Source organism: Colius striatus, chromosome 5, assembly GCF_028858725.1.
Source record: "Colius striatus isolate bColStr4 chromosome 5, bColStr4.1.hap1, whole genome shotgun sequence".
Classification (NCBI taxonomy): Eukaryota; Metazoa; Chordata; class Aves; order Coliiformes; family Coliidae; genus Colius; species Colius striatus.
The window spans coordinates 51,518,380-51,534,931 of record NC_084763.1 but is presented as its reverse complement, the minus strand read 5'-3'; the positions used below and the strand labels follow the sequence as shown (position 1 = coordinate 51,534,931).

Here is a 16,552-nt window from a genome sequence, read left to right as displayed (position 1 = left end):
GCTATGGTACCAGCACATTAAACATAAGCCAATTTGCCTTAGGACCAGATTATATAGAAAAAGGAAACTATTCAACCAACCAAATCTGTGTCATCTGTTACCCTACCCGGTCTCATCCCAGAAAGAGCAGAGGTGGAAGAGCAGTACCCGCCATCCAGCAGCTCGTGCGGTCCCGAGGGCAGCAGCCGTGGCGCTTCAAAGCCCTTCATTGCAATGAATTTGCATCACACAGAAAGTCAACAAAACAAGTTTATTTCCAGTGTTTAAGTGGGTGTGCACACAGGCATGATACAGGTCTTCATGCAGAATTATATTCTCGATAAAAGAAACCAGTTCCATCCAGTATCCACTATCTACACGCCTATGTTACAACATTTATATCAAATCTGGTATCTGAAGAAAAGATACACATGTAATATGTACATTTAAGTTACTTATTTTACAGAAAGATTAAAAATTCAAGTCACATAAAACTCAAAATCTGTATTAAAATTGGAAATATAAAACTCCAATATTTACTGGAATGCCTAAGGAATGGAAGCTCTGTAGCCACCTGTGTTAACATTTGTAAAATGCAATGAAACTCGTTAGCAGTAAAATGCATTCGTTCGTTTGTAATAAGTTTCTCTAATTTAACAATATGGCACCCTAACAAACCAAAAGAATTGATGATGAGGCACTTGTTAGTGACTAAACCAAAAGAACAATTTTTCTGCATACTAATGCCAGGCCAACTCTCAGTCAGAAAACCAGGTATACACTACACAGCGTGTTGCATCAGATGCTTTCTTCAACATTTGTATGCAGCCATCAAATATACTTTGTCTTAAAATATATATATATATATATACTTCAACTTTAGTGTTCTTCTGGCTGTGATAATGCACTGTGAAGACGTTCCACAGAGCATATTGATGAAACCAGCCTAAATGAAGGCTGCATAACAACAACAGTACAGGAAAAAAAAAGAAAACAAACGTATGTACACACACACAGACCCACAGCTACTGGGAAGTATAACAGGAAGTTAATGAATTGCTGTAGCGGACGTATCTCCCCATTTCAAAGGTACTGGTAGAATCGCGATCTAACCACTTGGGTCCCAGACAGTTTATGAGGATGGGCATCGACTGCTGGGCTGAAGTTGTTTTTGTTCATATTCTGGTAATTTTCACCATTTACCTGGTCTGGTGGCTGAAATGGTCCCGAAGGTGCTGTTCTATCAATTAAAGTTAAGCTGCTGGAAGAACCGCCTTCATCTGCCTGCACCTCTGCAGATGAAGGCAGACCTCCCTTGGATACATCTGCTAAGCTAGTGTTCTCGAGCCTGGGCTTTCCAGTTTCACCCGTATTAAGGTCAGTTGTGCTAGTGCGTAACCGCTCTCGTGCGAGCCAGTCTGAGATGGAGAGGTCCTGTGCCGGACATTTGGGCTTCAACCGATTCACAGCTGAAAGCTCAGATTCTCTCTCTCTGCTTTGACTCGGCTCTTGAGCTTTCCAAGCATTCAGGACACTTATTTCAGCGAAATCCCTCTGCCCTCCAAGCGTGTGCCTTCGCCTGATGTTTTTTCTCTTTGTGGTCTCTGCAGAGCTCGCTTTCTGATTCCCGACTCCAAACATGTCATCTGCAGATGATTTGAGTCGCAGCTTTAGCCTGTCTGTAATTTTAAGTCTCCAGGTAGGTTCTTGTTTGTCAGCCTCACTTCTGGCTGACGTTGCCAAGCTGCTTGTCGATCTCCCTTTTTTCATTATGTCAAACATTTTGGTCACAGTAGGTGAGTCCTTCTCACTCTTCGCATCTCCTGAGCCCTCACTGTCCGTTTTGTGCCGTGCAGACTTTCTCCTTGACAGTGTATCGCATTCAATAAGCTTGTGTGAGCTAAAAAGCCTGCGACTCTCTAACTTTGGTGTTGAACTTCCCTCAGTACAACTTACTTCGCTTTCTTCAGAGTTCCTCCGACTGGTCTTCACCACTTCTGAGGCCTTTCCCCTGAACAGCCTCTCGGCAGCGGCGGTGCTGGTGGCAAAGACAGAGAAGTCGCTCTCACTGTCCGTCTCCATAGGACGCCCTTCGCTGATCAATTCGCTCCTCTCATCATCAGCATCTTCTCCTCTGCTTTCCGTCACTGAGTAGCCCTCGGGGCTCAGCATACTGGCATCTAACCCAGTTAGATACATAGCAGGTGAAGCAGTCGGGTACTCTGAGGTGATGAAACTGATGTCGGCTGCTAAAAACTCCTTCGGTTGAATTTCAGGGCTGGTGACTTTTTTGCATGAGTATCTGTGCTGGGAAGCCTGGGAGGAAGTGCTTAGCGTAGTGCCGGAGTCAGACACCGTCCCCTCGACCTGGGAAGAAGACTGTGAAACAAGCATTTTGGGGTTATTCTTCTGGGTGGTTTGCAGACGGCCGAGATTCTGCGATTTGGTACATTTTTCATGGTAAGGCAGCGAAGGCTCCTCTGACAGGGTACCTTCTTTCTTTAACGACTTCTTTTCGTCCTTTACAACATTCACATCTTTTTTACTGCTGTTCTCTTTTTCCTTCAGGACAAACATCCTCTGTTTTCTCCCTGTGTCTCTCTCTCTTTCATATCCCCCTTTAGCTATGTCCTCTTTTGTTGTGTCACCACGAGATTGTTCTGCAAGCTCCTTCTTGAAAAACACATTATCCAACTCATCCTCTGAGCTGCTTGGTTGGGGTTTCTCTTTTGTTTTTTTCCGCTTGCGACTAGCTGCTGCAAAAATGGAGGACACAAGCAGTTCCTTGCTATACTGATCCTTTCCAGAACCCCAGGAACCCTGGGAAAAAAGGGAAAAAAAAGAACAAAGAAGAAAAAAAGAAGGGAGAAGTGATGATTAGAAACCACAAAGAAACATTTGTTAGCCTGAGACTTTTTAAAAACACAGCTTGAGCTTCACGGCAGAAAATCTGCCTTTATGCAGGAAGTATTTCAATGCTTTCTGTGTAGTCTACATGGCATTGCCCAAGAAGTCAATTTTCATCCTGAGAATTCCACTTTTTAGCTGAATCCCTTCAACTTAGCAAAGACTAGTTTGTATGTACAGCTATTGTCCTTGACCAATAAAGTAGGCTGCATTACAGCAAGACAACCTTTTCATGACAGGTTTGCTTCACAGTTAAGTTCCCAAAAGTGTGGTTTCACTTACTCTTTTCAAGGTCTTACCTACGGGAAAAGGCTAATTTCTCAAACTACTTCTCAGTTGATCTTTCACCCTTCAGCCTGAGTTTTTAAGTTGCACCAATTCATTACTTTCAATAAATTCTAGCTTAGGCACCAGCACAAAAAAAAATAACAGAAACAACCTTCTTCCTGATTTTTGAGGAATCTACCTCTAGAATTACACAGAAGCACTAAAGAGACAAGCCCAAATATGCCATCTTATAAAGTGCATATAAAACTAGTTCCACTACATTGTGACAGCATTACGGGGTTCAGTGCAGGCAGTACCCTGTCTTTGACTCCTGACTAGTGCTGCTTGCACACTGCAGATACTTGAGGAAAGAATAGAGCAATGGTGTCTACTGAAAAGGGCAAGTGCTCCCATCAGAGACCTTTAATGTAGTGGGACTCAAACATGGCATCTATCTAAGACTCAACAAGAGGTTAGATGTCAGCTACCTGAACCGAAGCCCATGTTCAGTTATTGAGCCCCTCTCTCTGGATCGAGCAGTGATGGGCTACTCTCAAGTAGTCTTTGAAATCCCAGTCACTTGTTACTAGCCAGAGTGCAGAGAGGGAGAAGGAAAGCGAGGGGAAGAGACTGTTGCAGGATGCCCACTACTCCAGCATTAAGAGGAAATACCTCCTTCCTGTGAGGGTGAGAGAGCCCTGGCAAAGGCTGCCCAGGGAAGGAGATTTTCACAACACACCTGGCCACATTCCTGTGTGATCTGATCCAGGGCACCTGCTTTAGCAGGGGGTTCAAGCAGATGGTCTCTAGAGCTCCCTTCCAACCCCTACCACCCCTACCAGGGAGAAGTTGGGAGAAATTTCTACACAACCAAGAGTAACAAAAATACTGATGGTTCTCCAGAACTTCCTGCTCCACGTGAAAAAATATCCCAAGAATATCCCAAAGAAGCCTCTGAGAAGACTGCAGAGACCCCCTGCAGTGACTGCTTGGCTTCTACACAGTGACTGCCCATGGGCTGTGTGGGCAAAGGACCTTCACTCGCTGGTGACACCTCTCAGTCACTGTGCTGGCAGACAAGTGCCAATCCAAAACCAACTGGCAATGGACCACTGGGGCCCAGCATCTTCCAAGTGACCACAGTCACCCAGTCTACATCTAATGTCAGCAACTGTGGAACAACAGCTCAAAGGACCCAAACATTTATCCGTGGGTTCGATGAGAACTCCACGGTTGAACTGAGGACTGAACTACTGGCCATGTTCCAGCTTATTCCCCCCCCATCTACTAGTCTGTCATCCCAAGCACAGCAGTGCTTCTTCGGGAGATTTTGCACATCAACATTTAACCCCAACCTGTAGTCTCCTTTAAGAGGAGCAGCTGTTACTTTCTGAGGAAAAGCCTAAATTCCACATACACTTTTTTAAGTGAAATAGACACACACTTCCCATGAGTAAGCAGTATGCCAACAGTGGCAGGGAACATATTGCAGACATTTACCTCTACTAAAGCAGATACAATGAGGAGAGCTCACAACTGCAAGAGTTAGGAACAAAGCTGTCTGTGTGCACCTGACTGCTTCGGCACCTGCAGCTAACTGCAAACAAGTGATGCCTCCTCAATTTAACATCTCAAAATAATTTGATGAGACAACAGCATTAGCACTTAGTCAAAAAATTCTACATAAGCTCTGCAGTACATCTGCACACAAGTGATTTAAAAAAGCAAGCAAATATCTAACAGATTTCAGAAGCTTATAACTACATGGTTTTACAAAATGATTTACCTTAGATTTTGCTGAGTCACTAGTAGTTGAATCTGTGGGAAAATTAGAAAAGAAAGAGTTCTGCTCAGTTCTGTGCAATTTTTGTTGTTGTTGCTACAGACAATGCTCGACTTATGGAAAAAGACAAGCACAGAACAAAATGTGAAGCAAATAAAAACCAGAACAGAGTGAATAGTCAGAGCTCACAAAGATGCAAGCTGCACCACAGAAAGCCACCGCCATGAAAGGATGCTGTGAATTGTAGGCAGAACCAGCTCAATGACAGGAATGGCAAAGGAGCCCTGTTCTTCTAAATAAAAACAGAAATACTAATGTTTATTCCATGTTTTAAGTATACAGCTCCTGCAAAACCACAGCTGAGAGACCTTTTCAGGATCGTACTGTGTACTCTCCCGAGATGCAGGATACTCAAAGCAAAATTGAAGGTCTTCCTAACTGTTGGCTGCCCTAGGTACAAATCATGGTTCATGTAGTCATATTGTTTTTGTGAGTTTTTAAAGGAATTAAGTGATATTTTGTGTCTAAAACCCCAATTATACATTTCTCTCCACCTCTGTCCAGGAACACGTAAAATTTTCTCTTCAAATCGTCTGGATTTCAGCAGCTGTCAGTTTTGTACTTTTCCATACAAGCGCTATCATGAAATGAAAAATGGACACCATAGTTTCACTGTCTCGCAAAACCCAAGATCATACAGTTAGAAAGGGGGTAGGAAGGGGCTAGCACAGCAGCTAAAAAATATGTGTTCCAGCTTTAGGGACTTTCTCCCTAGGAAGAAAGAGCTGAGCCCCCTGCCACACCCCTTTTTGACACATGGCTAATGCTTTATGACTAGAAAGACTGGTAGACCATACCATGCTATTTCTCCTCAGGGTCTGCTTCAGAGATAACAAGAAACAGCAGAAAAACTTTTAAAAAGTAGCATTGATCTGTTTAAAATACTCTTAAAAGAAAATTTACAGCACAGATCAACTTTTTTTTTAATTTCCATTTACAAGAAACGGGGGTTTCTGCAGACAAGGCAGCTACAGTGTGGGCAACAGTCCTCCTTCTTCCTACAGTTCCAGCTGTCCATCAGTGACATTACAGAATCCACTAACGACATCACCGTGTGATAGACTCCTCCCATTTCGCCTGTTACAACATCAGTATAAAGTGACTGTTTCAGTAAGTGCTGAACAACCCTTGAAAACTGAAACGAAAGCTGGAGACGAAGGGAGAGCATTTGTGGGATACAACATGCTGGGTTAGTGCAATAGCATAGTGAAGGGAGAGGGGGAAAGTCACCAAGAAAGAGCCTGCAGTGCTTGTCCTTAGCCACAAAAGAGGATGGCATTTGTAAACAGAAGGAAATCAGCTTTAGTATAGATAGAATGCAACATACTTAAAGTGTCCATCACTTGACAAGAAAACAGAACTCATTTTTTTGCATTCCTATTGTTGGGAAGGAGCAATATTAGAACATCACTGAAGATCAGTCTTTCTGTCATCTCAACAAACCCCTTCCCAGCAGCATTTCTGCTTCACCTCACGATGATGATTACATGGGTTTACTGTGAATAAATAAAAGAGTATGTGCAAGCCTCATCTTTTAATGATTCAATTCCTGTGAGGACAACAGTCTTCAAAATTATATCATGCATGATTATCAACAATTCAAGTCTTTAAGAAGTGTTAATGATCTTTTGGAAAAGAGAAAACCAGTTCATTAGTAAAAGAAAATAAGAAGAGAGAGCTACAGTGAGTTAAGAGAGGAGGTGATTCTAATCTACGGACTAACACTGTCCGGGCAAGAGTTACCTGATACGTCTCCAGGAGATACTCCCGTTCTTCCAATGTTGGTGAGTAAATGATCTATGTTTGGCACTGGCTGAGATTCTACAGTGTTTTCCTCCTGAACTGCTGTCTACAGTTAATAAACAAAGATGTCTTCATCATCGTTTCACAAACAGTTCATTACGATTCAACAGCATTTAGGAAACTGCATTATTCACCCGAGGACACGTTTTCCTCACGTGTTCTTATTGTCCCATTTTACTTTAGGCTTTTAAAACAAAGGTATGGCTTGCTTTAAAAAAAACATACTGTGTGGACTGGAAAGCTAAAAAGGTCCTTCTGAATAGCAAACCATACAGAGATATAGTAAGAAATAGATATTCTAGAGGCAGCAGAAGCAGGTGCTAAACTAATTGGAACACAAATCATTTCTGACACAATACTTACAAGAGGTTCTTCAGCATCATCTTCTGTGAAAAACCAGTCATGCTACAATTTAAAATAAAAACAAGTGAAAACTCCACAAGAAAGACAAAACCCAACTGGGGAACAATCAAACATGGAGATTACTAAAAATTGTATCCTGGAGTTCAAAGGCTTAATACTGGACCCAAACTGGTCCAAAGAGAGAAAAGCTGCTTGGTCTGCAAAAGACCTTATGTTTTAAAGCATGAAATGCATCCACTTACTTTTTGGATGAGTGTTTCTACAATTTTATATTGATCTGGCATATGTGTAACCATATGTGTCATGTTATCATCAGATGTCCTCACGAGTGTTGGACCAAACACTATTGCCAGGTTTCTTGGTTCCATCTGAGAAATTAAATAGTTCCACATCACACATTTATAATGAGAAAATACAATGATATAGTTTAAGTACATTAATGTAAAATCATTAATAGGTCTGAGAATCATTTTAAATAGGTATAAAGAAGATGTGTTTAAGAGCTGATTAGTGACTCAGGTAGGATGTTACACTACACTGGAACTCTCCTATACGCGTCTGCAACAAATGCATCCAACATTCCTGCGAGTCAGAACTCAACCTTCCTTAATCCATTGCAAGTAAACAGCTCCAAAAGCACAGAAAACACAACTCAGATATATTCTTTACACTTGCAAGGGGATTTTTTTCTTCTTTCCATACAAACTATTTGTTTTGTCTAGAAACATTGATGTTTTAAGATTTTTTTTTTAATAAAAAGGCATTGGTATTTCCACTGGTTTGATCCTGAATGTTTACATGACACATGAAATCATGAAGCTAGTAATCAAATACTGCAACACTCATATTGCACATAGCTTTGCACTCAGCTACCCCTCCCTGAGAGCTAAAGATGGGGCATGCTCCTATTTGCACTTTACTGTAGGATTACAGCAGGCACAGAAAAGCACTTAAACTGACTCTTCCCCACCCCATGGAAATAACAAAAAGCTACTTTTAGTGGTGAACTAAGACCCTCTAATGCTATCACTCCTTATGTCATTAATTTTCCTTCAAACCAGCATCTACAGGGCCACCACACATTCAAGGAATTACAGCAACACTTAGGCTTAAAAATTACTCAAACATCCAGAAAGTCAGGCTTAGAACAAAGCTGGTGCCACAGACTGTCAGCAGGTTCCTTTGGGTCACAGACACTCATCTGTGCCCTGCCCAGGCACACGCTTATTGGTGTCTAGATGACATTATATGAAATCTACAGACTTGGGATAAACTTAGGATGCAAGCAGATATTCTCACAAGAATTAATACCCATTTGAATAAACTTAATTCATATTAAACAGGTTCCAATTTGCACGAGTCCTTAGTGTAACCCAAAGGTATTTTCAGCATAGCAAAGATCTTATGTACAATAATAAATTATCACCTTAATGAATGTAATCCTGCACAAGAATGTACCTAATGAAACAAACCAAAACATGTTCTACTTTTGTCTCTGATACCTTGTTCTTTTCTGAGTTCTCTGCCACTGTCTTCAGGTGTGCAGAAAGAAACTTGAGAGTTTCGTAATGATGTTCAGGTAAATCATGAATCTGCAACAAAGAGTCTCTTCAGAACATGAAACATTTCATGTTAAATTTGCACTGCACATACAACACATCTGATTTCAACTTACCAGTCTCTTCAGTGTTTTCAGACGCTCAACAGGATCTTCTTTTCTATTGGCATCTATGAAATCTGCATATTTGTCTGTTTAAAGGAGCAGAAATTAATCATCTATATACTCTAAACCTCATCTGTATGTATGTATATAGAAATCCTCATCCCCTCACAAATACAGGTAATATATGCACGAATGACCTTTCGAAGTAATAAATTAGTCAATTACATGGGGATACAAAGCTTTCACCATCACAGCAATTCTAGTTACAACTCTCCCTCTTAAGCTCTAGGGTCACCATGACTCCTGGATCTTTAAGGAAGAGAGGGCATTGATTACGGTTAGGATGATTCCACTGGATAGTCTCTCAAATCATCTGAAAGCTGAGACTCAAATGTTCAACAGTAGTTTCTGAAAACAAAACCATAAGATAAACAACGTACCATTGGTAAAAAGGGGCTCTGGGAGCTTTCTGAAGAAGGACTTCAGCAAACTGCTGATCACATTCAAGTCTCGCCATTTCTACACATTGAGAAGAAAAGGACAGACGTGCTTTATATTTCTATAATCACAACACAAGCAGAAGGTTTGGGGACTTCAACCTAAAAACAGTGTCATCAGAGACTTACATCATCGTGAACATCAATATCAGTCATTCCTTTGTTGAGCTCTTCTTGCATGCTTGAGATGGCAGCGTTGTTTCCAGGTACTCTGTAAATACCTGTGTACTCAAGACCTCTTTCTTCAACAAGTTTACAGCATATATCAACAATCAGTGGAATATACTGAAAAAAAAGAGATGTCATTTATGTAATTTCAGGTACTTAATACAAAGAGTCTTCTAAAATCATAAGGGAAAGAAAAATTGTCATTCCCTACTTTGTTGGTATGAGCCGGGGGGCAGTCATCTAGTCTAACACCAAACGTGCCTCCAGCAGATGGTTTCTTCTCAAAGGTCTTCCTCATAATGCTTGGGATGCCTTTTCTCCATGTTCCCTTGTCTTTTGGAGGGCTTGTCTCATCTTTTTGTTGTTAGTACCAAGGAAATAAGAAAAGTAAGAACATGTAAGTCGCAAAAAACTACTGTGAATACACCTAACAGACTTGCAAAGACTCAGTGCCACCTGCTGCATTTTTACCTTTCACTGGCCTGCCCTCCCACAACTCAATGAACATCAGTTTGTCTGAAATATGCCTTCTTTTACTGTTCTGTGTTTCAAAAGATAGACTTGAACATACTCACCCCCAGATTTATAAAAGCAAGGAGCTGGATGGTACTCTGGAATTTCGTCTTTGTAAGACCCAAGGTACATAAAGCACACTTGAAGCAAAGCCTTCACTTAGGAAAGCAAGTTTAGATCTCTACTGAAGCACGGTGCTGCACTAAGTACCTATGAAAACATGCAGCCATGCTCATACATATGCAGATCTACTCAATCCTTCACAAATTACCCTACTTGAGTCACATCTAAAGTATTTCAGTAGGATTCCAATATTTGAAAGTGTTATCAATACAAAACTCAGATGGAAAGTTCAGTTGCTCTCTTTACCTCTCCTATACAATTCATGTAGCAAATGACAACTCCCGTTTATCCTGTACTTCAAATCATCTGATACAACAGCACTTCCTCATTATTCAAGGGCTTCTGGAAACACTCTCAGCAGATTTGACATGGATGTAACATCTGCAATTTAGTTACATAATCTGCAGCACAGCAGGAGCCAAGGGACATTTGTTGGCAACGCAAAACAGAATTCACTCAACAGCTTACATTCAGGACTGACTTGTTCAAAAGTGATTGCTCTAAAGTGATTGCTCAGCTAGTTGTCTGAATTAGTATGCAACATCCTTACAAGAACAGTCTCATCCAAAATACCATATATTTACACATTCTTTGGAAAAACAAAGAAAGGAGCTTGTGACATGATGTGATGCAGTTCAGTTACTAATTTAAGTTTGCAGTGCTGGCTCATCAAACTTTTTTAGAACTCAGTAGGCACTACTTTTGTTCTGGGAAAAGCAAGATATTTTCACATTTGGATCTTAAAGATTAAGACAAAAATAGTTGTTCTTCCCTACTTCTAAAACACTTAACTGGAAAACGCTGGTTTCTTAACAGCAAACTGAAAATACGAACTGACCTTGTCATTTCCAAGTCTGCTTGAGCCACAAGGGTGAAACAGACCCAAGATAACAGTGAAGTGACATAGTTAAGAGAAATGAGTGATTATGGCTACGACTTAGAAGACAATTGGCTAATATTTGGTTTGCATCTGTGCATTCATGAGAAGAGCATCTTGGTGGCCTCACATTGGGGCTACAAGGAACTAAAGAAATACACAGAACATACAGACCTTTAGTGAGAAGCTTCCTTTCAGACTCATCCTTAGGAGAATGTGGGCTCTGGGTCCTCTGTTCTGCTTTAGTTCCAAGCAGAGTCTGTCTGATACTTAGGCTCTGGCGAGGTGTTTTGGGAGATGGCTCTGTTTTGCTGTTTGACGAGCTGAAACAAAATACATTGCATCAGAAGAAGGAATCTAGTTAAGAAGGTTACAAAAACTACTTGGCATCATAAAATTCACTCACCTCATCATAGTACTGTATTCTTTAATCCTTCGACTAATTAGATCTCTACTAGTGACACCAGTATCCTATAAAACAAAGTGAGATCTACTTTATAATCTTACAAAATACAACCAATATTTTTACTTTCAGTATATGATTAACTCTTCCTGTCAGACTGCAGAGAAAAACTAACCTTTCAGTACACTTAAAAGAAAAGTCTAACAGGCAGCCCTTTGGAATAATAAGGACAGAACCCTCAAAACCACAAGAAAAATTAAAGTGAACTAAGGTGAGTATTACAAATTAAGTGCCACTATTTCAGCTTTTATTCAAAGCAAGACAATCTGATTAAATCTTGTTAAACTGAAAGCGAGTTTAAAGAGAAAAACATGCCAGTCAATGCAACCTACTACTCTGAAAAATCCAATCCCAGGTGCACACAGTGCTTATACCACTAATTACTACTACACACAGAGCTGTAACAGACAGGAGTTCAAATGTGCTTTTATCCTTCCTTCTGTTTATTAATCCAATCTTCTTTAGGTAATTATTTCAAATCTGAGCAGATGTGCAAGACCACAGACATGAAGGTATTGCTTTGCTCCCCACAACTGAAATGAAAATGCATTGAGGACAGTATTGGGATAGATATTGACCCCCTACATAGAATAGCATCTATTTGCCTTTTTTCTTTAGGATTAACATTAATTTAAAGAAATATCAATATTTCATCAGAGAAGCAAGCAGTCTTCAAAGTCTCACTTTCTACCTACTGAGAAACTCATCGCACTGTACCACTGCACTCAGCACTTCACCATGCAAGCCTGGAACCAGAACACACTGCTTCTAATACTGCAATTCCCTTTTAAAAACGCTTAGGGATTTTTGACACATCAGTTTAATACAGGTTGCTGCTTTGACTAAAGGTACACTAACATTACTTTGTTTATTTCCAAAGTTTATTTCCAAAGTTAGGCTTTTTAAACTCAATGTATTTACTTGGTTACCTGGCCTTACACCTCATTTTTTTGTCTGCTCCTGTACATATTTTGGCCTATTGTTTAATTGCAATGTGGTTTTAGTTCAGGTATTAATTACAAGAAAATAGAGTCATTTTTTACTGAAACAACAAGAACTCTGGTTTCTGTGATTACCTCATCATTTAAGTTGCTGTTCTCTTGTATTGCTTTAATCCATGCCAACATCTGATCTCTGTCCTCCGCTTGAAATAGATACTCTCGGTCTGATGTGGTGAGTCTAAATACATTTTTCCTCTTCGTGTCACAGTAGGAGATGTCTATCAAACAGGCATTGATGCTTATAGGCTGCTCGTCTTCAGACGAGGTCACTTGCTCCTTTCTATCCTTGTACAAATAAAGCGAATGACCTCGGAGGACAACATACAATTGCTTCCATGGACGAATGCTCCCACCAACTCGCTGAAAAACAGCAGCTCATAGGTTAGGTTGCTCATTTGCTACAAGAAGTGCTTCTGAATTACAAAAACTGCCTCCTTTTAAACTTCAAGTCAGACTCATACAGACACAGCACCGCAACTGCAGACTCCCCATTTTCCTTACATGTTAGTCTATATGGGTGCAGAAAGTTAATCTGAACTCTAGAGCAGTTACACAATATATCCCTTTCTTCATTATTAGCAAAGAGAAAAACGAGACCAAGTTAATATCAAGGGACTGAGTCTTACTACTTCATTAGTCATTGGAAGTAACTTTACTGCACAGGTGCTATGAAATGTTAAAACTGAGGGAGTCTAGAAAGCATTCCATCAAAAAGCTGAGGAATTCACTAAAGCTGATGTTCTAGCAGGTCTAAGATTTTGTCAGTCTTATTGATGCATATATCCCTCAAACAACAATTTAAAGAGGAAACCAGATAGGTACCTTTCCTTTGTCTGTAACAAGCTGGCGGAAATGGAGCCATCCTTCCTTGGATGCATCACCGAAGACTTCTGAAGAAGAATCTTTTCGGGAACCAGAGTCTTCTGAAGACTTCTGGCTGTCGGCAACCTAAAGAAAACACCACAGAAAGAGTCCCACAGTGGACCTTCAAACACTTTTCTCTGCAATCCCTACGCATTCAGGATGTTTCTCACTTCAAGAACGCCCTGAGGAGTAACCTCCTGAGAAAATATTACTCCTACTTTCTTTCCACACAGCAACAGTGACCTGACGTATCCCCAGAACGCTTGGAGACACTGAGGAAGTTCCTCCAAAAGCAAGCCACAGCTACGCTGCCGTGAGGGAGGCTGAGGAAAGCGAATGTCAGGGATGAGGTGAGCCTAGAAAAGACACCGCGTTTACTTACGCGATGTGTCCGGCAATCACGGAGGAGAAACATTGGGATCGACTGAACTATGAAAACGTATCACAAGCGATGAGCAACCGGATGCCCGGGAGTTGCAATGAACCTCACGGCTATTGCAGTGGTGGGACATGGGACAGCGGCAAGGCTCGCTTCTGGCCAAGGGAGCGCAGGAGATGCGAGGAGAAGCGGCAGGAGGCAGCAGCTCTCGCCAGGGGACGGCACTGCTGACAGCCGGAGTCGCAGCCACCGCGGCGGGTTCCAACGGCCCACAGGCAGCGCAGGGCACGCGCTTACTGCGCGGGGTGTGGGGAGGATGGGCAGGGAATGATCCCACAGCCCACACAGAGCCACAAGTCACAGAAGTGCTCGTGCCTCAAGCTAACAAGATAGTGGGCAATCGCCTGAGAGCTACAGCCAGGGCTCAGATGAGTAATACCCTATAACCCAGACTGAGCTGGTCTGCAAGAATGTGTCAGTGCAGGTGGACTGCAAGGGGGTGTTTAGGATGTTTAGGCACATCTGCTGCTAAGTTAAGTACATGTGATAGGTGCCTTCAAGCTCAAGAGCTGCAGCATTGGGTGAAAGAGCTGCAGGAAACTGTTAGTAGCCTCTGTACTATTAGAGGTGCAGAGATGGAGACTGATAGATGGTTCCACAACCAGATAGCAGCCCCCACTGAAACTGAGATGCCTTGAACCCTGGTAACAGAAAAAAACAGGGCTCCTCTTCATAACTCTCCTTCTGGTGTGCCAATTAAAAATAAGTAGGAGGTATTAACGACAGGGGACATAGACAAGCAAGGTCCAGGAGGGGAAAACTCAGCTAACAATTCACCACCAACTGCTCCACCAGCAACAGACAGTGGGCACCGTAGAAAGACGTGATAGGTGCTCGTTGTGGGTGACTCATTGTGAAGAGGCACCGAGAGACCCATCTGTGGATTGGAAAAGGAGTCATGAGAGCTGTGCTGCCTGCCAGGAGCTGAGACCCGTGATATGGCTGAGACTGCCGCGGCTCATCAGGGATGCACACTACAGTCCCCTACTCCTCTTACACGTGGGGATGAACGATGGAATCAGACATGAGATCACCAGAATCAAGGAGGATGTTAAAACCCTGGGGAAACAAATTAAGGGTAGGGGGGCACAAGTTATTTTCCTCTTGCATCCTGTCCACCAGAGGAATAGGGGAAGTCACTATATACTGTTTAGAAAAGACATCCCAAGGAGTTGGAGTTGATCTCTACGTGGTGCAGGGCCACGATGATGACCAGGGGACTGGAGCATCTTTGTTATGAGGAAAGGCTGTGGGAACTGGGGCTGTTTAGTCTGGGGATCTCATGAATATTTACAAATATCTAAATGGTGGGTGTCAGGAGGCTGGGGCATCACTTTTTTTCTGTTGTATCTAGTAACAGGACAAGGGGTAATGGAAAGAAGCTTTAACACAAAATGTTCCATTTAAACATAAGGAAAAACTATTTCATTGTGAGAGTGACAGAGCACTGGCAGAGGCTGCCCAGGGAAGGTGTGGAGTCTCCTTCTCTGGAGGTTTTCACAACCTCCCTGGATGCGTATCTGTGTGACCTGATCTAGGTGGACCTGCTTTAGCAGGGGGTTGGACTAGATGATCTTTAGAGGACCCTTCCAATCCCTACCATTCTATGATTCTATGTTTAACACAACACTTTGTATAATGGAGTTGTATGTTTCATGCAACCTGTCACAGTAGTATGTGTAATTCTTAGGAGCTGTTATATACATTATTTACCTACCTTAATCCCTTTTAAACTAGATACGTGCTTAATGGATCTGTTGGGAGAAAAAACAAATGTTCAAGTGAGATGTTATACACTTTACAACACAGATCTCCAAATTAACTGATATTTTTCATGAACTCACGATTTCCCCTCTTCTCTGTAGTCATCCAGTCCCTCATCATATGACTTTGATCTCTCAGTTTTGGCAGCAGGCTGACTATCCAGGACGCTAGGCCGGATGGATTCTATAAACAAATAAAAATTGCTGAGTCTGCGGGAACTTGAATCACATTTTTGCAATTTATTTCAAGCAACAGAGAGATCACAATTTTCATTCCTATTCTCCAGAATGCAAAAGGAAAAAGTTGCATGAGAAAAAAAATGAAATCAGCGCTCACCATGATCATGTGAAAGCTGCCGCCGAATTAAAGGGATTGGAGATGTGGGACTGGGAGGAACAGTTGTTATAGCTGGTGCTTGAGAAGCAGATGCAGAAATAACAGCAGAAGCAGGAATGTGTGCAATATCATGGTCAATACTAGGACTAGTCGGTTCATCTACAAAGGTAATATGTCATATATTAACATATTAAATGCGTAAAGTGCTCAAACTAAATAGCTGTCTGAACTGCTTATTGGGATATCGGATATCTTACACATGAAGTCTTTCAAACATAAAGGTCCAATTAATTCACACCATCAAATATACTTTTTAAAGAAAGAGCAGCTTGTTTCATTTTGTAGGGATGTTAATTGCACATTAGAGACAAGGGCAAAGAACATCACACACGATAGATTTTGCTATGAGTTAATGAAACAGGAATTGTTTGCTAAACTCTTTTAACATTATTTTCAAGTAGACTACTTTTGCCTATATGCATAAGTGAAAAAAACCACTAATTACATCAGTAAGTCTACACTCAAGAGATAGATAAGTACAATTTCTTACAACAAAACATGGGCAGACTACAGAAAACTGTTTGGTTTAAACAGGTGTTCTAGTACCAAAGCCAGGTTACAAACAAACAACAAAGCATATTAAACAATATCCAGCATCCAAAGAACCACCCCCAGTCTCTCT

General features: G+C 41.5%; 1 protein-coding gene across 4 annotated transcripts in view; it reads right to left on the bottom strand.

The window, feature by feature from the left end:
* Positions 1 to 236: 236 nt before the first annotated feature.
* The window catches only part of ARHGAP21 (Rho GTPase activating protein 21), a 118,305-nt gene continuing 101,989 nt past the window's right edge, over positions 237 to 16,552 (bottom strand). For 3 of the 4 annotated variants that reach the window (XM_061996447.1, XM_061996450.1, XM_061996448.1), the window contains 17 exons: positions 15,871 to 16,029; positions 15,615 to 15,717; positions 15,488 to 15,524; positions 13,290 to 13,415; positions 12,543 to 12,827; positions 11,410 to 11,474; positions 11,178 to 11,326; positions 9,702 to 9,844; positions 9,452 to 9,607; positions 9,266 to 9,344; positions 8,838 to 8,911; positions 8,665 to 8,754; positions 7,405 to 7,530; positions 7,163 to 7,204; positions 6,740 to 6,845; positions 4,940 to 4,971; positions 237 to 2,799 (listed from right to left, as the gene is read on the bottom strand). In XM_061996447.1, coding sequence (XP_061852431.1) covers positions 1,063 to 2,799; positions 4,940 to 4,971; positions 6,740 to 6,845; positions 7,163 to 7,204; positions 7,405 to 7,530; positions 8,665 to 8,754; positions 8,838 to 8,911; positions 9,266 to 9,344; positions 9,452 to 9,607; positions 9,702 to 9,844; positions 11,178 to 11,326; positions 11,410 to 11,474; positions 12,543 to 12,827; positions 13,290 to 13,415; positions 15,488 to 15,524; positions 15,615 to 15,717; positions 15,871 to 16,029 — 3,509 coding nt within the window. In that variant the 3' untranslated portion in view covers positions 237 to 1,062. The remainder of the gene's footprint in view (positions 2,800 to 4,939; positions 4,972 to 6,739; positions 6,846 to 7,162; positions 7,205 to 7,404; positions 7,531 to 8,664; positions 8,755 to 8,837; positions 8,912 to 9,265; positions 9,345 to 9,451; positions 9,608 to 9,701; positions 9,845 to 11,177; positions 11,327 to 11,409; positions 11,475 to 12,542; positions 12,828 to 13,289; positions 13,416 to 15,487; positions 15,525 to 15,614; positions 15,718 to 15,870; positions 16,030 to 16,552) is intronic. The other variant, XM_061996449.1, reaches the window with a different exon arrangement.